General features: G+C 39.7%; 2 protein-coding genes and 1 pseudogene across 2 annotated transcripts in view; 1 reads left to right on the top strand and 2 right to left on the bottom strand.

Annotated features, from left to right (window-relative positions):
* Nucleotides 1-822: 822 nt before the first annotated feature.
* Nucleotides 823-3,248, bottom strand: LOC117471397 (annotated as a pseudogene).
* A 3,284-nt stretch (nucleotides 3,249-6,532) lies between these two features.
* LOC117471751 (mitochondrial import receptor subunit TOM20 homolog) lies at nucleotides 6,533-8,401 on the top strand. Its single transcript, XM_034116962.1, has 3 exons — nucleotides 6,533-6,570; nucleotides 7,300-7,381; nucleotides 8,150-8,401. Exons 1-3 carry the CDS (start codon nucleotides 6,562-6,564, stop codon nucleotides 8,386-8,388), a joined length of 330 nt encoding a protein of 109 aa, XP_033972853.1. The 5' UTR covers nucleotides 6,533-6,561; the 3' UTR covers nucleotides 8,389-8,401.
* A 5,878-nt stretch (nucleotides 8,402-14,279) lies between these two features.
* Nucleotides 14,280-23,418, bottom strand: part of LOC117471209 (C-Jun-amino-terminal kinase-interacting protein 1-like) — a 50,038-nt gene continuing 40,899 nt past the window's right edge. Inside the window, exons 6-12 of the mRNA XM_034116053.1 lie at nucleotides 21,217-21,292; nucleotides 19,882-20,054; nucleotides 19,520-19,629; nucleotides 18,928-19,044; nucleotides 17,473-17,543; nucleotides 17,118-17,216; nucleotides 14,280-16,912 (exon numbers count right to left, since the gene is read on the bottom strand). Coding sequence (XP_033971944.1) covers nucleotides 16,840-16,912; nucleotides 17,118-17,216; nucleotides 17,473-17,543; nucleotides 18,928-19,044; nucleotides 19,520-19,629; nucleotides 19,882-20,054; nucleotides 21,217-21,292 — 719 coding nt within the window. The 3' untranslated portion in view covers nucleotides 14,280-16,839. The remainder of the gene's footprint in view (nucleotides 16,913-17,117; nucleotides 17,217-17,472; nucleotides 17,544-18,927; nucleotides 19,045-19,519; nucleotides 19,630-19,881; nucleotides 20,055-21,216; nucleotides 21,293-23,418) is intronic.

The raw sequence follows: 23,418 nt of genomic DNA, 5'->3' as shown, positions 1-23,418 counted from the left end.
CTCATTGTAAAGAGTAGTTTTAGTGGTATAGTGACTGCCTTCACTCGTAAAAGTGAATGCTACCTCACTGATATCAGCCCCACTGTTTTCTGCTCTACAGCCGTACAATATCCAATCACTGATAGTGGAAACAAACATTTCATCCTACAAGCTCTTCACACAAAAAGCCATCAACTTATATTTTTTTTAATGTGAATTAGCCACAGGAAATGTGTCATGAAATACAAATGATGTGTAAACCAGGCCTTCCTGTTCAGTGTTTAGTGCTGGAGTCCCTGCTTTCTCAGACCAAACATCTAGTTTATTTGACTGTTTTCTTAACTCACAATCACATATTTACAGATGTCTTTGATTCATAAGCCATTTTACCAGTAATCAATATAAAACCTGGCATGTAAATAATATACAAGTTAACAGTTATTAACCAAACCATTTTAACACCAATGAGGATTTATCATATTATTTAACTTCATTTTACTTTTTCTAGCAGTATAACTATTACACATATTAAATGTAGTACACTGTAGAGGCATTAAAAGGCCTTTCTCTTTATTGAATTTTTAAAACAATTGATTATAAAACATTTAATGTTATTCTCCATATGTGTTACGATAAAGTGTTGAAGAGATAATTATTTGATTGTTGAGTAGATTAATGAATCCACTTAAGTGTTGTATACAGAATCTAAACAATATGTTAATCAATCACCACAGTAAACTTATTTTGTAGAAAATTAGAAGGAAATTATACAGTTTTGACTCTAAATATCGATGTTTGTTCCCTTGAATAAAAATGAATCAACACATGAAATTAGATGAGTGATTAGTTGACAGGAGAGATGATCAGAGGTGCAGCGTTTCTACGGCCACATTTATCACCAGGACAAAAGAATGGGTAGAGTTTCTCAGTGAAGAAGCAGCCAGTGAAGGAGTAGATAAGAGCTGCAGCATCTACGTCATAAAAAGAGACCAGACCCTCCTCATAATCCACAAACACCCCCACCTTCTGAGGCTGAGACTTCAGAGAGAGACTGACTGACGGAGCATCAAGAGCTTCGTACTCATTTCCATTTTTCAACCATATAGTCCAGAAACCATCCTGAGGGCTTAGTTTGATCGCTCCTTTCCTGTTGATCGACTCTCTGGCCACTCCTAAATCCCAGTCGGTCTTTCCTTTAACTTGAACCTCAACGTAGAATTTGCCTGAAGATAAACTCTGCTTTCCTAAAACATTATTACATTCAGAAAATCTCTCTGGGTTTTCTGGGAGATTCTTTTGCACATCACAATCATGGACTTGTTTTCCATCATCAGACAGGATGAGATCAGGATGTGCTGTATCAGGATCAAGAGTCACATCCACTGCATACCTCTGGACCCTCCTCACATCAGCTTCAATCAGCTTCTTCATCTCTTTACTGAGTGTCTCCTCCAGCTGAACCACAGCTCTCACCACAGTTCCTTCATATGATGATGGAGGGATGCTGACCTTTGTCCAGTCCTTGGTGGGTGATGGGTGTTGGATGTTTAGGGACTGGACACCCTGGAGAACATGGAGGTGGTCTTCAGACCGTGAGAGATGCTCCGCCACAGAGCTTATCTTCTTCAGCTGAGAGATTTCCTGTTCCAGCTCTTTGATGAAGTCTTCAGCCCGTTTCATTCTCATGTTCTGCTTCCCTTCTATTGTTTGGATGAACTCATTCAGGTTTCTCTCAACAGACTCCTTCAGAGCAGTGAAGACCTGAACCCCTTCTGCTTTCTCTCTGTCTGCTTCTTCCTTACTGAGGTCCACTGTGTGTTTGATCTCCTCAATCTTCAGTTGTCTCTTCTGGATCATTTCCTCAATTCTAGCCTCTTTATTTCCCAGCTCAACCTTCTGCCCTTCATATTCTTCTTTGAGAGGAACCACATCATGCATCTTGTGGTCTGAAACATGGCAGAGCAGACACACTAATGTCTGGTCGGTCTTACAGAACAGCTCCAGAGGTTTATCGTGCTTCGGACACATCCTGTCTTCCAGGTTCTCCACAGGGTCGATCAGCTGATGTCTTTTCAGGCCTGACATTGTCAGGTGAGGCTCCAGGTGAGTCTCACAGTAGGAGGTCAGACACACCAGGCAGGACTTCAGGGCCTTCAGTTTGGTTTCAGTGCAGACGTCACAGGGAACTTCTCCTGGTTTGAAGACTTGTTGCTCTAAGCTGCTGCTGCTGCTGGCTTTCTGTTGAGCCGACTGTCTGAACTGAGCGACCATCTCAGAGATGAAAGTGTTAACCCTCAAATCTGGTCTTGTATTAAAAGCCTCTTAACACATGGGACACTGGCACCTGTCAATTGTATCCCAGTGTTCAGTGATGCAGTCTTTGCAGAAGTTGTGTCCACATGGTATAGTGACTGGATCAGTGAACAAATCCAGACAGATGGAGCAGAGAAACTGATCTTCAGATGGCAGATAGCTTGCAGCAGCCATATCTATACATGTAATGAGGAAAACATCATTTGAAACATCAATCATCAATTCATATCATATATTGTTTTAAAGAAAGAACTTTGATAACTTGTAACAAGCCATGAGCAACCATGACCATTTAACACTGACAGGTTCAAGCATGCAACTCTGGCTAACAGCAATGAAAATACATGTTTTGTCGATAATCTTTTTATTGAAAAATAACACTGCTTACTGTGTAGAAGAATAGAATTGGGAGGGATGAAACCCTCTGCAATGGTCACACATGCAGAGCACACACAGTGACATTTGTTCTCTGCATGTAACCCATCCTAGTACCAGGAGTCTAGTACCAGGAGCAGTGGGCAGCTATTGTACAGCGCCCATAACAATTCATTTCCTCGAGCTGCTTCACATTAAAAGACTCTAACTGTTTCTCTAATGGAAAGATTTTATTTTGAAAGAGCTAGAGGGAATGGGTAAAAGCATTATGCAGGAAGTGACCAGCAAAAAGTAATAATAGCAGGAAAGCAGAAGTGAATCAAAACTCCTCACCACAGAGATTCAGTTACAAGTTACTAAAGTACTAAGAGCTGATACAAAGAGACTGTTTAAACTGTTTAAAGTGGACTCTATATCATATATATGGTTATGTTGTTAGAGAAAAACAAGTTGGACGTAAAGGGTGGAGTTTTCGTCTGAGTAGAGCTGAAGTTTTGTGTTAATCCTGCTTGTTGACAGTGTAAATATGATCAGCTGTACTCACCAGTGTTTGACAGAGACTCTGTTGTGTTGTTGAGAAAGATTTGAGGCCTGGGGGGTATACTACGAATCAGGATTTCCGTTTAGCAAGCTAACTTCAGGGGTTTCCGGTCCTACGAAGCTGGTTCACTTTTTAGCGGGCTAGATAACTTATTCTGAACGGCTAGCCTCCGGAGCAGGATAGGTTCCAGGATAAAAGCACTGCCTGCTGACCAATCAGAGCTCATTGTGCAGAGTTTAAAGCGATCAATTCATATGACAGGAGAAAGGAAATACAGTTTAAACTGCCGTTGCAGGAAAGACAGCCGGCCAAAATCACCGACTGTGAGCGTGAAAATGAATAGAATATCACCTCCCATCTTCAGAGCAATCTGACTATTATAACATTAGCGTTAAGAAAGCTTACTTAAATATCTGCCACAACATAAGTAACCGGATCAAAGTAACATTACGTAGCCTACAGTCCGCGGCACTGTGAGTGCAGACGGCGATGTGTCCCATTATCATTCATATCATATCACATCATAATGTATCATATATTTCCTTATCTGAGTCAGCTTCTTGAGCCGTATCTGGCCGTGCAACACTCACAGTGTCACATAGCCTACTGTATGCAGAAGTATTATTTTAAGCAACACATTAAGTTGACGAAACACTCGAGTCAAATGTAATTAAAGTCAGATCCACTCGTGTCTTGGACGGGGCAGTGATATCATAAACCTGTTAATGTATGCATTCAAACACTTTTTCTTTTACCAGCAGTATTCACCTTGCAGCTGCAGCTATGTGGCTTTTATCCTGGATAAAGTGTTTAAGTCATGGATGTTTAAAGTTTAACATCTTCATATTTGTCTAATATTAGTTGACTTTTCATTCAGGAAATATATGATGCGCTGCGCTGTCAGTACACGGCTTGTCCATGTTTGTGATTCGTCGAACACTCCAAATACCACCCCTTTTATGTGAACGCGCACCTAACTAGATAGGACACGGCTGGCTTGAGCGATCGAGTTGATAGCCAGCGTCGTAGGACCGTTTAGCGAGAGCGTTTTTTTTGGATTTAGTCAACCGGATAACTCAAAACATATCCAGGATATGTTGAACTAGATTCGTAGTATACCCCCCTGTACTACGAAGCCGGATTTTCCTAACCTGGATATGTTTGAGTTAGCCGGTTGGCCCAATCCAAAACATACGCGCTGGCGCTAAACTGTACTACGACGCTGGTTATCAAGTGGATCGCTCAAGCCAGCCGTGTCCTATATAGTTAGGTGCGCGTTCACATGAAAGGGGTGGTATTTGGAGCATTCGACCAATCACAAACATGGACAAGCGCACTGACAGGGCAGCGTCATACTTCCTGAATGAAAAGTGAACTTTAATATTAGTCAAATATGAAGAAGTTAAACTTTAAACATCCATGACTTAAACACTTTATCCAGGATAAAAGCCACATAGCTGCACCTGCAAGGTGAATACAGCTGGTAAAAGAAAAAGCGTTTGAATGCGTACATTAACAGGTTTATGATATCACTGCCCCGTCCAAGACACGAGTGGATCTGACTTTAATTACATTTGACTCGAGTGTTTCGTCAACTTAATGTGTTGCTTAAAATAATACTTCTGCATACAGTATGTGACACTGTGAGTGTTGCACGGCCAGTTACGGCTCAAGCAGCTGACTCAGATAAGGAAATATATGATACATTATGATGTGATATGATATGAATGATAATGGGACACATCGCCGGCTGCACTCACAGTGCCGCGGACTGTACTTAATGTTACTCTGATCCGGTTACTTATGTCGTGGCAGATATTTAAGTAAGCTTTCTTAACGCTAATATTATAATAGTCAGATTGCTCTGAAGATGGGAGGTGATATTCTATTAATTTTCACGTTCACACAGTCAGTTGATTTTTGCCAGCCGTTTTTCCTGCAACGGCAGTTTTTCTGTATTTCCTCTATCCTGTAATATGACTTGATAGCTTTAAACTCCGCACACGGAGCTCTGATTGGTCAGCAGGCGGTGCTTTCACTGAGTTGATCTCTTAGCCTGCAACCTAACCTCCTCCCGAGGAGGTTAGCCGCTCAGCATAAGTTACCATGGAGATCTAGCCCGCTAAAAAGAGAACCAGCGTCGTAGGACCGGAAAGCCCGAGTTTTCCCTGAAGTCAGCCGGCTAAGCGAAAATCCAGCTTCGTAGTACAGGCCTCTGATGAACTCAGTTTGTATTTTCTTTAGACAGAAACAGAGACTTGTCTCAACTGCAGTGTGGCTGCCTCTCTGACTATCTTAACTTTTGTTTCCTGAGTGTGTCGTGTAAGCTCTCCTCTTTCCACTGTAGCTCCTCCTCTCACTGTCTGCTGGTTTGTTCCCTCCCTCTGATCTGCATGGGCATTGAGAAATACCAGGTTTTCTCTGATAGTTAGGGAGCAAAGGTTCTGCTTTACAGATGGGAGGGATGAGGTGTGTCAAAAGCTGTTTCTAATCTTTATTATGATGAACGTTTTCAGTTACATTTATTGGAAAACAGATGTCAGTCAAATGTCATGGATGACATAATCTACATAGTTAAAGACTTATTTCCATTGTAGTACTTGAACTTGAACTATACTGGTTTCCCGTCTCCCACAACATCAACTAAAAAAGACTGGTCCTTACTTACAAAGCCCTCCACCATCTGCCCCCCCCCTACCTCACTGACCTCCTCACCCCCTACCAACCCCAACGGTCCCTCAGATCGACCTCAGCCGGTCTCCGATCCATCTATAAACCTAAACTCTGCAGCTTTGGGGACATGTTTTATTATTATGGTTAGTAATGTAGACAACATACCTTCATCAAATGTACAACAAGTACAATATGTATCCACTCTAAAACAGAAATCTATATACAATCAAATAAACTAAAGGCCTTTTAGACATTGAATATGTAACATTAGTGGTCATGATAACAAGGAAGAAGAATGTTTTCTCTCAGGCAGCATCCCTTATGGATCATTATGGCATTTTGTTGCCTGAATTAAAGCAATCATATTATCCTGTTCTCACTTTTTCCTCGTGAGATATTGGGTCTCGATTGATGAGGTTGTTGCCTAATGCTGAAACATAACAACATGTTAAATGTCCTCATTAAGCTAAGAAAAAAAGAGAAAAGTTATCTGCCAGTGATTGAACCTCTTAAATCAAGGTTACTTTAAATTTTAAAGGAGCAGTTAAAGCCATGAACAAAATAAAAATCTTGCTGTTTTACAGGTGGTTGTTAAATCCATTTCTTGGTTTTTAATTTGTATTTCTTTGTGTCTCTGTCTCTGGAGGAGAAAGCAGCAGGTAGCCACAGAGAGGGCGGGCATGGCAAAGGTGAGCACAAACAGTCCTTATCGTGTTGTAACGCTTCCTCTTATCTCCTGTCAATCATTTACAGTGTGCTTCATAGTAAGAGGAAAATGGTTAAGTTGCAAAATATATAAAAATATTTCTTAGTTTCTCAAATATATAAAACATTTTACCCGAGGAAATCTCTGTGCAAACATCTCTGTATATTATTTACCACATTGTTGTTGTTGTTGTATCACTGATATTTAGTTTTTCTCTTTGAAACCCATAAATTCAAGAATTCCATTCAAATACAATCCATAATTCAGATTATGTACCAACATTCATTATTATTATTATTAGTAGTGTTATTAGTATTAGTATGATAAAAGTTATTCTTAATCAAATATTATTTATATTATTATTTTATAATAATACACATATTATTTAATTATTATTCTAATAATAATAATAATAATAATATTTTTGTAGAATTGGTAAGCGCTATTTTTAGGTTTTATTTTAAAAGCTTTACTTCCTGTATTAGTCTTTTATTTTATATTATATTATGATTTATCTAGTCTATATATTGTTGAATTGTTGGAGGAGCCTGATCTCTAATGTTTCCCTTGCCAAAGCTGTGCTGTATCGAGTGTGCATTTCACAATAAGCGTTTGCATCTTGGAAAGTACGAGTGGCTCACAGATCAGATCTGAATATTGATCACTCAGAAACAGTTTGACTTCCTGTTGCTGACGGCTGTTTGTCCCGCAGCTCCCCGACCTGAAGGACGCTGAGGCGGTGCAGAAGTTCTTCCTGGAGGAGATCCAGCTGGGGGAGGAGCTGCTGGCTCAGGGTAACACACACACACACACACACACACACACACACACACACACACACACACACACACACACACACACACACACACACACACACACACACACACACACACACACACACACACACACACACACACACACACACACACACACACACACACACACACACCTATACACACACCTATACACACACCTCCACGCACCTACACACAGCTATTGGCTAGCGCTCCAACACATCGTACATGATAGGCTAAGGGGCGGGACATCTCTAAGCGTTTGACCAATCACAGCAGAGCCGGCCAGCTAACCAATCAGAGCAGACTGGGCTCTGGTTTCAGACAGAGGGTGAAAAGAGGTGCTGCAGCACAGGCAGTATGAGAAAAATATGAGCTTTTTGAACATTAAAGCATGGAGACATGTCACAGTAGAGACACTACATACTGATATGAACCTGAAAATGAGCACAATAGGGCCCCTTTAATAACAATGTTGAGATACTTGTACTTGAGGTAGTTGTACTTAAGTAATACTTTAGTATTTCTAGTGTTGTTTGACAAAGTGTTACTCTTTAAATAACAAAAACATTAACTTACATCATATGATGCAGTACTGTACTACCAAGTAATGGCTCCATAATGACAAACTACAACATTGGAAAACATTATGCTGATAATACTTCTTTACTTTGACTTAATTAACATTTTGAATGCATGACTATTTTTAGGCTGGCTTATTAAGTGAAGTGTCTGAGTACTTCCCTCACCTCTGTCTCCTCTCCACAGGAGACTATGAGAAAGGCGTGGACCACCTGACCAACGCCATCGCAGTGTGTGGGCAGCCCCAGAGTCTGCTGCAGGTGTTGCAGCAGACTCTGCCTCCACCCGTCTTCCAGATGCTGCTCACCAAACTGCCCAGCATCAGCCAGGTAGCACAACTCTTACAAAAAATCAAACTGCTGCTGTTGCACCAGGTATCACATGTTGCTGCTGGGATAAGGTGCTTTGTCCAGGCAAGAATTTGAGCTGTGCAGTTTATTTTCTTAGGTTTCATCAATTACATTTCATATTTTACATGGGTGTTTAAATTGAATTCAGCGTCACTACTCTCCTATTCAGATTATTGAAACTATATGAGTGAGGCATATATTTTGTCGACATTCTTTTAAACCTGATTCTTTTTCATTAAAATTGGGTGACATGTTTTTTTTTTTTAAATGCCCTTTAAATATAGGATTTGATATTGAGTATGCAAAGGGTACGGTCTCTTACCCAAAGTTAAGCGTGTCGTCTAAATTCATGATCTGTGTCGGTTCTCTGTTATTCGTCACTGGCAGATTTTCCACAGGAAAGAGGCTCGTTAAATACCTAATATTGTAACCATAATTTGACGGGAAGACTTTTGCAAAACATTTACTGGGTTTATAGTTCTCCAAGAACAATAATGATGCTTTGGTACTCACCTTAAATATAAGAAAGTGCAGCTGACAACAAGCACCACAAGACAACAAAATATTCCAGCACTCATGTTCTTGAGCCCACTAAAATGATGCAAAATAAATGAAAAAAAGAAGAAACTAAAACATTATAGATCATTTTAAACAACATACCAGGGGGCTATATAAAGGCAACTGAGCATGCAGAGATGGACAAACTGTATAGGGGAGAAAGTGGCTGAAGACAATGGTGAAAGTCAAGTTATGTTGTATCAGCGATTAAAGTCTATGATTTTGTTAATATACCTTAACTGAAATACATTAACATTAACTCTGTTGTTTTAACATACTAACATTCTATGTTTTATAGGACTACTTTACAGCTTTTATCATCCCCTTATATAATTTTCCAATTCAAACAGAAAAGGGGATATAGTATCCCTAGTGGTATCAGACTGATATATGCAATGACTAAAACTCTTAATTTGATAAACCCTGCTCAGAAAAAAGACCAACATAACTTTTCATAATCCTTTTTGACTGAGCCTAGGTGGTGGTACCTTTTGACCTAACTGACTTATGACTCGTATAAAGAAAAGAAGAAGGAAAACTACACATGCATGAACTGCAACTGTATGGACTTGATTACCAAGCTATAATTGTCACATGTCTGTCATTTGAATAATGTTGGTAATTATTATGTATACTAGCCTAATAATTAGAGGCTGGTGTGTGGTGCTGCTGCATAATTGACTGTATAGTGAATTCCATTAATTGGACACTGCGCCCCCTGGTGGAACTTTCGTGAATTACGCAACAAATCCCAAAAACTTTAATATTTTCTATCTCTGAGGGGAAAGCTCGCCTGACCCCCATTGTTTCCCCATGTGGAAGCCCCCGGCGGTGCCTATGCGTGGAGAACCCCGGCTTATTTTTAGTACACTCTGGGGCAAAAGTAAGAATACATTTTGGTCTGTCCAATGGGCACCCGCACCTCTAATGTAAAAGTCCACAGAGTGTACATATTACGAATTCACTTCCCTAAGTGACGTATTTGGGTATAGTTACGTCCGCGGAGCCGTTACGTTAAGTCCGTGGATTGGTCCAAATGGACAAATCCGCGGACTTCCTCACACACACACAATCTTTTCTCAGCTGCAGCTCCGCCGATTTCTCCGCCTGAGACGGCGGGATGCGGCGAGGCTGTGAGTCTGTGTGTGAGCACACACACAAACTCCCAGCCAGGCTGCGGGTGTGTGTGTGTGTGTGTGCTCGGGCTGGTTTCAGGCTGGGTTTCGCTGTGTCTCGCTGTCTCGCAGACGGCCACTGGGCTCACAGGAAGGGGGGGGGGGGGGCAGGAGCTCCAACAAGCCATTTAGGACAGAGAGTGAATACACATACTATACAGAGATGCTGTATGAGAAACCAATGTGAGTTTGGAAAATTGCACAATATAAATCTATTTTAGTAGACCTCAACAATGGAATTATGATCAGTAGAAATGGCCATGACATGGGACCTTTAACATTAATTGCAGTGTTTTTGAATGCGTTGTCCTAAGTGTGCCTTTTACCATGTGTCTTATGCATATAGTGACAACGTCTTCGTCTCAATGTACTTTCATTATGTTGTCCCTAAAAGGAACAACATATAAGTAAACATGCACAAACACAACATAATTCTGTACTTATTTCACCCTGAGGTTGTTTTTTTATTGGAGTTAATCCTCCCTGCAGGACAGATGAGCTTCATTTATCCACATCAGGATCTGCTGTGCTTCTGTCAGTAGTATTCATCTTCCAGGTTAGGTCGATAAGGATCTTCAGAGTCTGGTGGCAGGGGAAGAGGGAGGGGCCTCTTACCGTAATCTGCAGCAACATATTAACACAAACAGATTAATGTATAATCTGCTCAAATAAAGTTTGATAGTGTTCTCTCTGTTTTATCAATGTTCCTCTGTTCAGTGTCTGCCTTGGTAGCTTGATCATTTGGTTATTCAAATGTGGCTATCTTACCATCTGTAAGGCTAATGTGCCGTTTGTGAAGGCCGGGGTCAAAGAGCAACTTTAACTCTGCTGTACCTTCATCAGCTCTGCTGGAAGACACACAACATCAGATACAAACAGTCACGGTAACATCATCACACTGTGGGGGTCGCTGGTATCAGAAACCATTAAACTGTCTTTGTGTACATGCATAACAACCTACTGTATGGACAATATTCTGATAAAGAAACTACTACAATTGCAATGTGAAATGTAGTTTTTTCCACACCGCACAACGTAATGTAAGCAACCTTTTAAAGACAATGCTACCCTGCCCTCAGGTATATGTTGCTTTTTTTGTATATTTTACTCTAAAGTTTATAGTAGAAGACTTTGAACAAGTGATTATGACCATAAACTGGTAAGGAAAGTGTTTACTGATGTAACCAGAAGGGTTGCCCCCTTCACCTTTTATAACCTGATGCTGCTTCCGTGTGTTCTGTCAGTTTTTCCCATGTCCTATAACCCCCTGTGTCACACACTACACAAAAACACCCTACTAACTACACTGTTAGTCTTTTATGAGAGAGGGATCTAGCAGAATTAAATACACCCACAAAAAGTAGGTAGATCACAATAGCAAAGCAAACAGAGAATTCAACTGTTGACTTAAAATACTGCCATGAGGATCAAGGCAAGTAAACTCCCCATCATGTCTAAGCAGAACACACATTCAGTGTCTTCCTGGAGAATGGCCTAACAGTCTTTTGTGGCTATTAACAAAAAGAAGTACGTACCTGCTTAGCAAAGGTGCAGAAAGGCCTTGACCAAACACAAAACAGATCATAAGGAGAGCAATAATGTGTTGACTGATCCTGTCTGACGCCATTGTTAACACAACTTCTTGGCCAAACTGCATCAACAACTCCAGATTCTAGAATTCATATATGTTAGTTTTCAAAAAATAATAGTTACCTAAAAAGGTTGTCCTGATTGCTGTCTTGTTTATTGTTTGGCTAATGCTGCGTTCACACCGGACGCGATGCGACTATTCGCTTCACTCTAATCGCTCCTATTGCATCGCTCTAAACGCTGGAGTTTCACCGCGGCTGCCAGCTGTGTTTACTCGCATCATTCAAACAAGACGCGCTGGCTCGGGAGCTACAACTACAACAAATGAACATATTTTACCGTGATTAAATTGTAATACACGTTTCTCAATGATGCCGAAGTAACAACATACTGATACCGGTTAGTAACAACCATGAATTAATGCTTTGACGAGTCTGCAGACAAGACGGCAGGCAAAACACCTTTTAAAATGCTTGTTTTCTGAATGAAGATCGGGTCGACCAGGCTAAGCTAACGTTGTATATGCTCATTCCACACTCATAACAACGGCCTACAGACATAAATAAAGCAGCGACTGTATTCGCCATGGCACAGACAGTCTGTGGTTTGTACTTGTTTTTTTTTGTCCAGTTTCTGAACAGATATGAGGAGCTGTGAGCTCTGTGTGCTAACTGCTAACAGCTAACGGCTGATGTTGTGTGGTTGACGGCGGCTGAGATCCTCACCACTGATTGGCTTCCGCGAGAACGCGTCACGTGAATTTGACGCTCGAGTTGAAAAAATTGAACTCGGCACCATTCAATCGCCTCAATCGCGTGATTCGCGCCGCGTCCACCGCTTCATGCGCACCGTCGGAGCGAATTCGCGTCTGTCCGTGTCTCTGCATTGACTTTACATGTAATCGCGCCGCCCCCAAACATCGCATCGCGTCCGGTGTGAACGCAGCATAAGACTTTCTGGTGACGACAGTGTTCCCGCTTCCTCTCCCATAAAGTTGCCCTTATTATTCTCTTTTGAAAGTTCTGCTTGTGGCGTTGTGCCCGAGCTATCATTAGCATGTTGAGTTCCCAGCTTTAGCTGCGTCTCTCGCAGCGACGTGCAGTCAGGGGAGGCAGGGGAGGCAGAGCCTCACCTGTCATACTCCAATGTAACGGAAAAACAACTAAAGAAAAACGAAATAGTAATAATAATAAAATGTCTCCACTGATCTGTGTTGTAAGTGTGATTTATGTATGATTCCAATCGCTTTTTATAGTCAAAATCAGCTAATTTGCCGAGCTCCGCTACGGGAGCGATGAGAAGAGAGGCAGGGGCGTGCTCTGCCTCTCGTAAGCCCACAGTAACTTGCTGGAGCGCGGGCACTAATGTAGCGCGGGCACTTATTTTGTGAGCGCGCTCAAGCCAGTTACTGTGGGGTAAGGTGAGGCACAGATGAGATCTGCCTCACCTCAGAATGCGTCACCCCACAGAAACTGGCTGGAAAGCGGGCCCTAAGCGCATGCCTGTTACCATCTAGGTAATCAATGTAATGTTTGTAGATCCCTTTATTACATTTATCCTCGCCATCCATAGTCTCTAAATAACTTATTTCACGTATATATATGATATTTAGGCTCGCTGGTCTCATCATACAACGGCAATGAACAAAGCACCAGGGGAGGCAGCCATAACCTCTGCCGCACTGAAGGGGGCGCAGGTGAGCCCACAGGTTCTTGTTGCTACTGTTATTCTACGCAGAGACGGTAGACGCAAACAACAAACTAGACTTCTGTTTTGAAACTAGAGGAAGATAAGGAGGACTTTTACAAAAAAGTAATAGAGATTGTTGTCCAGAAGGATAGCATGGACTTCATCTTCATGTCAAGGTAAGACCACATTTATAATGAAAATGGGATCTTACTAAGAAAGAACAATCCAATATTTAGATTTTGGGTATCCTTTTGTTGAACGGTCTGTTTAAAATGAATCGAAGCATCAGACGAAAAAAGCTTTTGAAAATAACCGAATATTTCGATTAAGGTCGAAATATAATATTTGTAAATCTGACTCAGTGAGTCAATGCCTCACCAGCCATGAACCTCACCGCACGTCACTGGTCTCTCGTTCAATTTGGTATGGAAAGCCCAGGGTGCCATATTTTGCCCATTTTTTGTTTAGATGCAGAGAGTAAGGTAAGTACTGGCCATAGTTACTACTGTAACCACGGTCCTATGCCATTTAAGCACTGTTCTATGAGGGCTGTTCTCTTCCTTAGAAGCTACAGTATTATCTGGTCTTAACATTTGTGTTTTGACTTGGTCGCTTGATTGTTAGCAGCAGCCGCTTGGCTAACACCTTGAATGTACTGTTAAGCTTCATTATTTAACTCAGCCGGTGAGGGCAGTGCTCTCGCTCCCGCTCCTGGTAACGTATGGTTTTGATTGCAGTAGCGCTATATCGTTGTATTTACTGCTCCTAGTGCTAGACTCCTAGCACTAGGATGAGTAGATGCAGAGAACAATCTTCACTGTGTGTGCTGTGTGCTCTGCATGTGTGGCCATTAAAGAGGATTTCATCCTCCCAATATTATTATCTACCTCACATTCATTGTGATATCATTTGTTAGTGTATCTCAGACAAACCTAATAATGACAGGACACCATGAGATCTGCATTAAAATGTTTAAATAAAGAATTCACACCTAAAAAAAAGAGCAATTTCACATACTGAATCAATACAATGTAATATTTGTAATTACAGATATTAAATTATTTATTTATATATGGCATATCTATACACCCTTAGTATAGCCTCCATTCCAGTACATTTTCTGTTGTCATTACTTGTCTGATTGGCTCTTGAGAAGGGAATTTATTCAAAAGTCAGTGCTGATCTCCTTATGCTAACATGAGGCTTTGATCAGCAACAACAGACGGCTGTTTATTTTGTTCAGGTTTTTCTTTTCAAAGGAACGAACCATTGAGACTGGTGAGATGGCTGAATTGTACAATTTCCACATTCTTCATTAGATAATCTTTCTTTCACAGACATTGTATATTTTGTTAAATATAGATCACATAGAATAATCTGTTTTCGTGTTAGTTGTCTTTTTAGTTTCATGTAGGAAGCACATCCTCTGTTGTTTTTCACAGCAGAAACAACTGTGCTGTACCCATGCTGGACCCAGATAGACTTAAAACAGTGGCAATTGTTTATTTTTCAATGATTTACTCTACTGTAATTGCTAGCATCAGCCAACAGCTATAGCGTTGATGTAAAAACCTTATTCCAGCAATATTTCCGAGGTACCATGTAGCCATGCAACATGTTGCCATTCCTGACCTGTGGCCATTGGTCTGCTGGCTGCAGTTTTGGAAATTATATTCCTTAACATATTAAAGGTGCCTCATTTGCGTTTTGAATACATTCCTATGTATATTATGTATGTACACACCTGAAGAATGTGCACACAGGCTCAGTGTTGCAACTATTTGACTGTAGTAAGATGTGACCGGTGACAGCAGAGGTACAGCACAGCACATTCAGTGGAAAAAAAGTGCCAAGTCACATAAACAACACTCCCTCATTACAATTTGCATTCAGACTTGAACTCAACACACACTCGATGGCAATCTGTTAAAATGTGATAATGTTCACTGAGGAAGGTCACTATGATCTGATGAAAAAGAGGCACTACTAGTAAAGATATGAAGACACCAGAGTCTTGCTTTTCCTCCCTTGTCAGCAACTTCTGTACTGAGAATCAGCCTGATCGCCGCCACACTGAGAGCCTTTCATGTTTCTGATGTGTAAACTATGAGGAGCGAGAGTCGAAAAAACCCACAGGAAAGACAATTCTGTACGTCAGAACTCTTCTTAAACCACCAAAATGCCTAAGCCAGATGTCCTTTCTTTCAACATATCCATCACTGATTTTATACCTAGTAAGAACACACAGTAAAAAAGCGCAGTGTTGCTAGGAATAAAGGTTTATGGCTTTACTGGGCAAATTGTGGGGGCTTTATATTTTAGGACTACAGTACCATGGAAACTGCTAAAAGGTTTGAAATACAAATCCACTCTTGTACACCCTCACACTGTTTTTGTGTGCATTTCAGTGTTTATTTGTGGTTCAGTGTTAAATATGTTTAGTTGTCCCTGCCTAGCCTACTCTTGCTTCAATGTTTTGTTACCTTCATTTTACAGTACCTGCAATGCCTTTCAGCCTACCACAGACCAGATCTGCTAGCATGGAAATTAAAGCATTTTACCATCTGCTTTTATCCTGTGGATTATATTCTCTTCTCTCCCTGTCCGTTGCAGAACATTGATGAAAGGGTGTGACTCTAAAGAACTTGACACACAAGATGCAGGACACCCTAGCTATGCAACCTTTGGCATTTTACACCACTGATAGATCACACCTTGTCACTACACTTATAATTCATTCAGCTACAACGTTGACTTTGTTTAAAAGCTACCCATGAAGGAAAAACAGGGTTTCATGCACCGGAATCACTCTCTAAAAGAGACCCACAAATGCCAAGAGCTTATCATCTATAGCTGGTTTTCTAACGGTGTTTATGAGTATTTATATGGTTTTACAACAGTGTTTTAGGGTTTTCTTGAACTTTTACTGAACTATTCCGGATATCACCTTCTTATCAGGAGTTCCGGAAGAATAAAGGTCACTGTTCCAACATGGATTTGTTTTACTCAGTGTACATTTTCAGTGTGCAGATGTTATTTAGAAAATATACACTTCCTCAGTGCTCAGACTCTTAATATTTATAGTCAAAGCAAACTCTTCTTGTGTATTCAAATCTAAACCCTTTTTTTGTCAAGTGCAAATTCAAACTGGTCCAGGTCAGTACGGCTCCTGGGCTTTCAGTGTTACACCTGGTTAGATGACATTGCAGGCTATTTTGTGTTGCCAAGGCTGCTTTGATATCATAGTTGTGCTTTCCAATTCACCATCTCATCACTGACACCATTTTGCATATCTTTCTTTTCCAAAGACACTATGGCTCATTTTTTCATCTCTTCTTGCGGCACAAAGGCTTCCCCACAGCTCCAATATGTGATCCTTCTTGTCCTGACTGTTTGTCAGATGTGATGATTTTGTATTTGTTCTTCTTTGTTCTTAATGTTAGATATGTCTGTCCTTCATGCAACATTATGTTATGATACAGTGTACTGTACAGGGCTGAGGTTGAAGGCAGGGCTATTCCAGGTAGATGTCTTCTGTAGGGCACGAGAAATCCACAAACTCTTTATAGTACAACTGGAAGGCTTTCCTGAAAAAAAGAAAAAAGGAAAATACTTCAGTCAGAATCTTCAAACTGTACTTTAGTTTAAGAATAAATCATTCAACTGTTACACAGTCAGCTCCTTTTGATTTCACTAAATTGATGCCCAACAAAGCCAGATCAGAGCATGTGTCAGCCAAGTAGTAGTAAAGTAATGGATATGCTGGATATGCTAATGCACAGTTCAACTCACCCTATTGACTCTGCTAGAGGTTTGGTGGAGTTCTCAGACACAAATACATGGCAGGCAAATCTCTGGTCTGCTGGGTGCTTAGTAATGAAACCAAAATACCTGCAAAAGAGACAGAAAAGAGATAAGGCACACTGTCATTTCAATAAAAACTGCTGTTTCACACTAGATTAGTAGTTGGCCCAGTCTTTTGTACATTGTTGAGTTATAGCAGCACCTTGTGGTAAGTTAATATTTGGTGTAGGTGAACACAAAACATTACAGCTTCTTCCTGATCTTTTTTTATTCTAGGTTGATGGTACATAACATTTGGACTTGGTGTTGTAGTCCCTCATTCAGGCTTCATATCTTTACTTACTTGCTGTTTTTGGGGTGATACCCACAGAAGGAGACGTTTTTCAGCTGGAAAAAGTGGCTGCACTCGTTACTCTGTAAACAGAACACAGCAAAGAGGCAAATAATGATTTAGATTACCATAAAGAAGGCTGCTTGATGCCTACTGTTACTATTACATAATACATATGCTGTATTTGCCCCATGTTTTGTCTGTATTGAATGAATGATCAACTCATTTGTATTTATGATACAGGTGAAAGTCCTGCATCCATATGCAGAAGTGCTACATGAAGCAACTATAAGACTAGAAAGTAATATAGTATACCCATGATTAACTTTGATACAAATATTGTAGACGCAATAGCTCGACATATCTCATATGAGACAGCTACAGGAAGGCACTTATGTGAAAGACAATTTGACCAAAAGTTAAATATCTCTATCCACAGTTTCATTAGGTACCATTGTTAACCAAACCAACAACCAAGAAGTAGATTGTACACTTTGTTTGCTATTTGATTTTGGTTTCACTGATCTTTATAAGATTATTAAAGGGGGCAGGCTTCAAATGTATTAATTAAATGTCTTTGTTGAACACTTATTTTGAATTGGTCTATTACAACAATCTAACGTCTGTTATTTAGTTAGTTTGATTTAATGAACACTGTGAGCAGACTATGGTTCTAACTCAAGCAAACAATTATTTGACAAATTAACTCATCTCTGCTAACTCTAGTTAGAGGTGTTTTAGGATGGGAGAACTTTTTCAAATCAGATTATATTTGTAGAGTTTGGGATTCGAGACTCACTGTTATTTTCAAAATGTTCTGACAACATGTTGTTTCACTGCAACAATATCATTTAATAATAATAATAATACATTTCATTTCCATGCGCTTTTTCAGGTGCTCAAAGACGCTTTACAGTGGTGATAAAACGAGATGTAATAGAATAAAAATATTGAAACAGCAACACAACATAATTCACATATTAAAAGCCAGTTTGAGGAGGTGTGTTTTGGTCAGTGTTTTGAAGGTGGGGGGTGTCGGTGCAGTCTCGGATGTGTTGTGGAAGGGAGTTCCAGAGAGTCGGGGCAGCGATGGAGAAGGCTCTGTCCCCCCTAAGTCCTATAAGTCCTAGTGGATGGCAACTTAAATGTGCATACATAACTTCTTATAGTTTATAATATGTTTAGTATGTGCAACATTCATTTGAAAAGTGACTACAGCTGTCAAATAACTGTAGAAAATTAGAGAAGATATTATAATTGTTCTCCCATTTGAGTTGAAACTGCAGTTTTAAGTTACCTAAGATGGAGTCAAATTAAAGAAAACACTCCCCCTTACATGTTTGCCTGTAGCCTCTATTGGCCACCACAAGGGGGTGACATGCTTCAATTGTTTTGGTTTTATATCACAAAGTGCAATAAAGCAGCACTTAACTTCTTATGCATTAACCAAAAAAAGTTAGTACTTACTCTGTCACATGCATAATAATCCTCTTGAACTGCAAGCTTGATGCCTTTCACACTGATCTCCAGGATGCAGGAGGAAGGAGGGTTGTACTTGACGGTCATCCGTCTGTTGGTGGCAATCTGAAAAACCGATGTAAAAGATGACTTATTAAATGTAAACAACTTTAAAATGCTCAAAACTATACGATCAAACTGTAAACCAAATATATACAGTAACTAGACGATAAGACAAGAGTAATACTAACATTTTAACTATGTTGACGGTGTTCTATATTTTATAAAACAGTACAATTGTGATTAGAAGTAAGCAGTTATCTTGTGTGGATTTATTTTTCCTCCTTTGGGGTGTTGCCAATTGCAAGTGGGTCCTTTATTTTTGTTCTGTGTCAGATTGTTGGACGATTACACACAGTTTTTTCCATAATGGACACATGACACTCTAAAGACTTTGAAATTATTGATAAAATACAACTTGTAGTTTTTGTAAGGTGTGGGACATGCCATGGGACAATAAATGGTGTAATTGTGGATTTTATTACATATCATTATGAGTCAAATGATTTACAAACACCCACCCACACCACAGGCCTCATACCTTCTGCATAGCTGCACACAGAACATCATTTCCTTTGTGGAAGGGCACTTGAACTGAGCCCAGGAACTTCAGCCGGTATCTGTCCATCCATTCACTGCTCTTTTCTGCATCTGTGAGACATCATTTATCATTTTTGAGCTTTTGTATATAAATAAATACTAGCTATAATATATTTCTACAACTTGATGATACATTGAAAATATAATAATCAAACATTTAATTTAAAGAAAAAGTTTACACAAAGTTGGAAATACTGACTCATGCACTGTTGTAGTGCACCAATTAAATATGTTTGGATGCATTTCAGTTTTACAAACATATTTATAGCCTTCTTTAATTCATCGTCATGGCAATGTCAGTACCTTTGTAGCTCTCAGCGTCCTTCGTCACCTCTATAGCGTAATAAGCTGGGAAGATCCCACGGGCACCAGTTCGCATGTTGTAGCCCTCGTACCAGAAGTCCTCTGACTGGACCTCCACCAGTAACGGATCCTCCACCTCCAGCTCCAGCTCATCATCATGCCGAGGGACAAACCTGTCCAGACAGATGCAGTCGTATCTTAAAGTATACGTTTTAAGTGTTTCAAAAGTGAACCCCCTGTAAGCTTGAATGGTGGTTTTGAAAAATGTGTATCTTGCCTATTCATGAAGAATAATAAAGTATAATATAGAACAACTATAGTAAGCTTTGATTCACAAAGTTACAATAATTGTCAATGGAAAACTTGTTTCATGTTTTCATATTAAATTATAACCACAGTCATACACAGAAGACTTAAAAACCTCAATTGGCTCTTTATCTTAGCAAACTTTTTACTTTATTACCTTTTGTTGTTATTTTTCATTACTTGCTTGTAAAGCGACTTTGAGCACCAGAAAAAGCGAAATATAAAGACCATGTATTATTATTATTATTACCGGCGTCCTTTTGATTAGTCAAAAATGATAAATTACAGTTGTGAATCCGCTCACTTCATCTGCTTTCTACTTTGATCTATAGGTTTAATAAGATACAATGTACTAAAAGTCTTACGAAACTCTATCCTGCTGTCAAACAACAAATACTAGTGTCAGCTTCTCATAAAAAATATACTTACTATATACTACTACTGTTTTCTTGTTATGGATCCATTAGTCAATCGAACACATTTTCAAATAGTTTCAGAAGTCTTACCGAAATTAAACTTCTAATACATCAGCTGAAGTCAAAATGATAGATAACTAGCCTGTTGCTGTTGTTGTCATATGAGTAGCTAATAGCTATAGAGGCATCCCCAAAATAATAAATAGTATAGACAAACACACTAGAAACCTATTGAATAGAAAGAAGGCTGTGAAAACCCCCTGCTTTCAGCTATGCATAGCTAATTTCCTGCACCATCATCTGATCTGTGCGATTCACATGACTGCATTACTGTGTTGTTCCCCCCTCCCTTATGCATTTATCAGCCGGAGGTCTTAAACAGCAGCTGTAGCTCCATGCTGCCAACTGGAGTGTGAGAGTTTAGGGGGAAACATGAAGAAATGGAGCGTTTGCTACTCTACCAACTCCATACAAAATAAAACATGACTGATGGAGATGAGCCTGTTTGAAGGTTACTACAACTTTGAAATCTGCTAGAACCCCACCTCTCTGTATATTCAAAACATGAGAAGTACAGTTTAATGAATGATGCGGCGATGCCGTTATTCCTCACCTGTAGACAGCTCTGTGGCTCTGATCCTTCTCCTCTCCATTAATTAGACAAGAGTATAAGCCAAAGGACTCTGCACCTTGAAAACCGGAGAAGAAGAAAACATCAAAAGGGGAAAATTACTCATGGCACGAATACAATGTGGAGGGCCAGCCTTTGTATTTGGCTGGTACAGAGATGATTGACTTAAAACGCAACATAAGTCCATACAAACAGTAAACACAATTACTCACATTGTGTTTAATTTAAAGCAAACATGCATTCTTTAGGACCCGACAAATCACACTGTAATTAGCCATGAAACAGATGAGCATTGTGTATTTGTCACCTCTCCTGAGACATCCCTTATCCCTTTCTGCACTGCTCAGATAAACTGAGGTGGCTTTTCTAATGAGACTGTGACACACATGGCCAGCTTCCAAGAGGCCAGCAAGGACTAGGAAATGGCCACACACATATAATGTAGACTAATCTCTGTCTGCTTCTTTAATAGGAGTCCTCTCTCTTGCCTACTACTGCTGGCTGCTAACACATATCCTTTATACAGAAGTCCCATTGAATGCCCAGGATGAGAATCAGTATGATAAGGTAAATCCAACAATAATCCATCATCCTCTTCCTCCTCAGAATTGTTGTTGTTTGCCACTGGGAGACCAAAAAGACACAGGCAGCTAATCTACTAGCATAGCATACCCAACATCTCTGACCAAACCTTTGAGGTAGCTTTGCATTGTGGGGAATGTAGGCGCCAGGTTTAAGAAATATGATTGCACAAATAATATCTCAGTTTTTTCCTGCATCAATTTGAAAGGAACAAAACGCTAACTTGGATGAGTAAAGTTGTAATATTATAACATATTCCTGTGTCAAAAAACGTGTGTATAAAACTCTGGGGGCAGCAAACACACCCTGATCTACTACTCCGAAAAAAATGCAACAGATGGTGGGCAAATAAATACAAAAATAACACTGCTTTTAAAGATTCACCGGGTTGTGTTATTTAACCTCAGAACACTAAAGACAATCAACAATGTCCTGGAATTAAAAAATAGTGTATTTGTGATCTGCACCACCAATGGCAGAACTCTGTGCCTCCTTGTGGGTCTCTCTATAGCCGGATGAAGTAAGTTAATCAATATAAAAGTAAAATGTTTTTTAGTCAATAAAAAACCCAATAATAAAAAAGTATTGGGAATTAAAGCACCATCATACATTTTGAGTTGGCTTTCAAAAATTACATTTGGTGTTGGTGTTGTTCCTCATCTTCATTGTATTTGCATTACAGACCTAATAACAGTGCTGCTGGCATGCATGGGCAGTCATTATGAATTTAAGACGGCATCTATGGTTCTGTAAAAGCTAAATGTCATAATTAACAAAGATAAGATTTAAAATAAATATGAGATTTAATTCTTGAGACTTAAAATACTGTAATAGGTTATAATTTATTTTATTTGGAGTGGTCAAACTACAGTTGGTGGTAAATATTAAGCAGAATCAACTAAAATACATACAATTATTTTCATACTGCCACTCACTGCCTGTGTCATTGCTTCCTTTCTTCCTCAGTCCTTCCTAACACCCTCTCTAGTACTGCCATTGTTTAAATGTCTAGAAGAAGACTCACCTAATGTGTTGTTATTCAAATGTGTGATTGGTTTACAACATTTACAAGCTGTGCTGGGAATTGTGACCTGAATTAGCATAACTTTCATGTTAATTGCATTTACAAACCTTATAAACCCCTGCTATGGTAAAAAAAAAAAAAACAGATTCACATGTGATTCTACAAGATAACTCAGTGCAGACAGACAGTCACATCATCTAGAGTTACTGTACATGATGATCTGCGCTCTATGAGAATATTCCAGCTCTTGAATATCTCTGTGGATTTGCTTTATCAGCAACATCCCTTTAAGCCTTTCCCACCAAACTGCAAATTCAGCGAGACAGCATTCATTCACATTACTCTGTGTTAAATGGAAACGACACAGCCGGCTGTATCTATGTTCTCTCTGTTTGTTTCACACATAACTCTCTTTGGGGGCGGATATTAAAAAGTATGCACATTGGCAAAATGTAAAGACGAGGTGGAGCTATCTGGCAAGTGTACGAAAGAAGGAAATATTGTTGATAAAAGATAATACAAATATTGTTGATTTAAGAAGCTGTGACATCACATTGGCATTGTGAGGCTACTCTATA

Source organism: Trematomus bernacchii, unplaced genomic scaffold (genome assembly GCF_902827165.1).
Source record: "Trematomus bernacchii unplaced genomic scaffold, fTreBer1.1, whole genome shotgun sequence".
NCBI classification, from domain to species: domain Eukaryota; kingdom Metazoa; phylum Chordata; class Actinopteri; order Perciformes; family Nototheniidae; genus Trematomus; species Trematomus bernacchii.
This window is presented reverse-complemented; position numbering and strand designations above follow the sequence as displayed.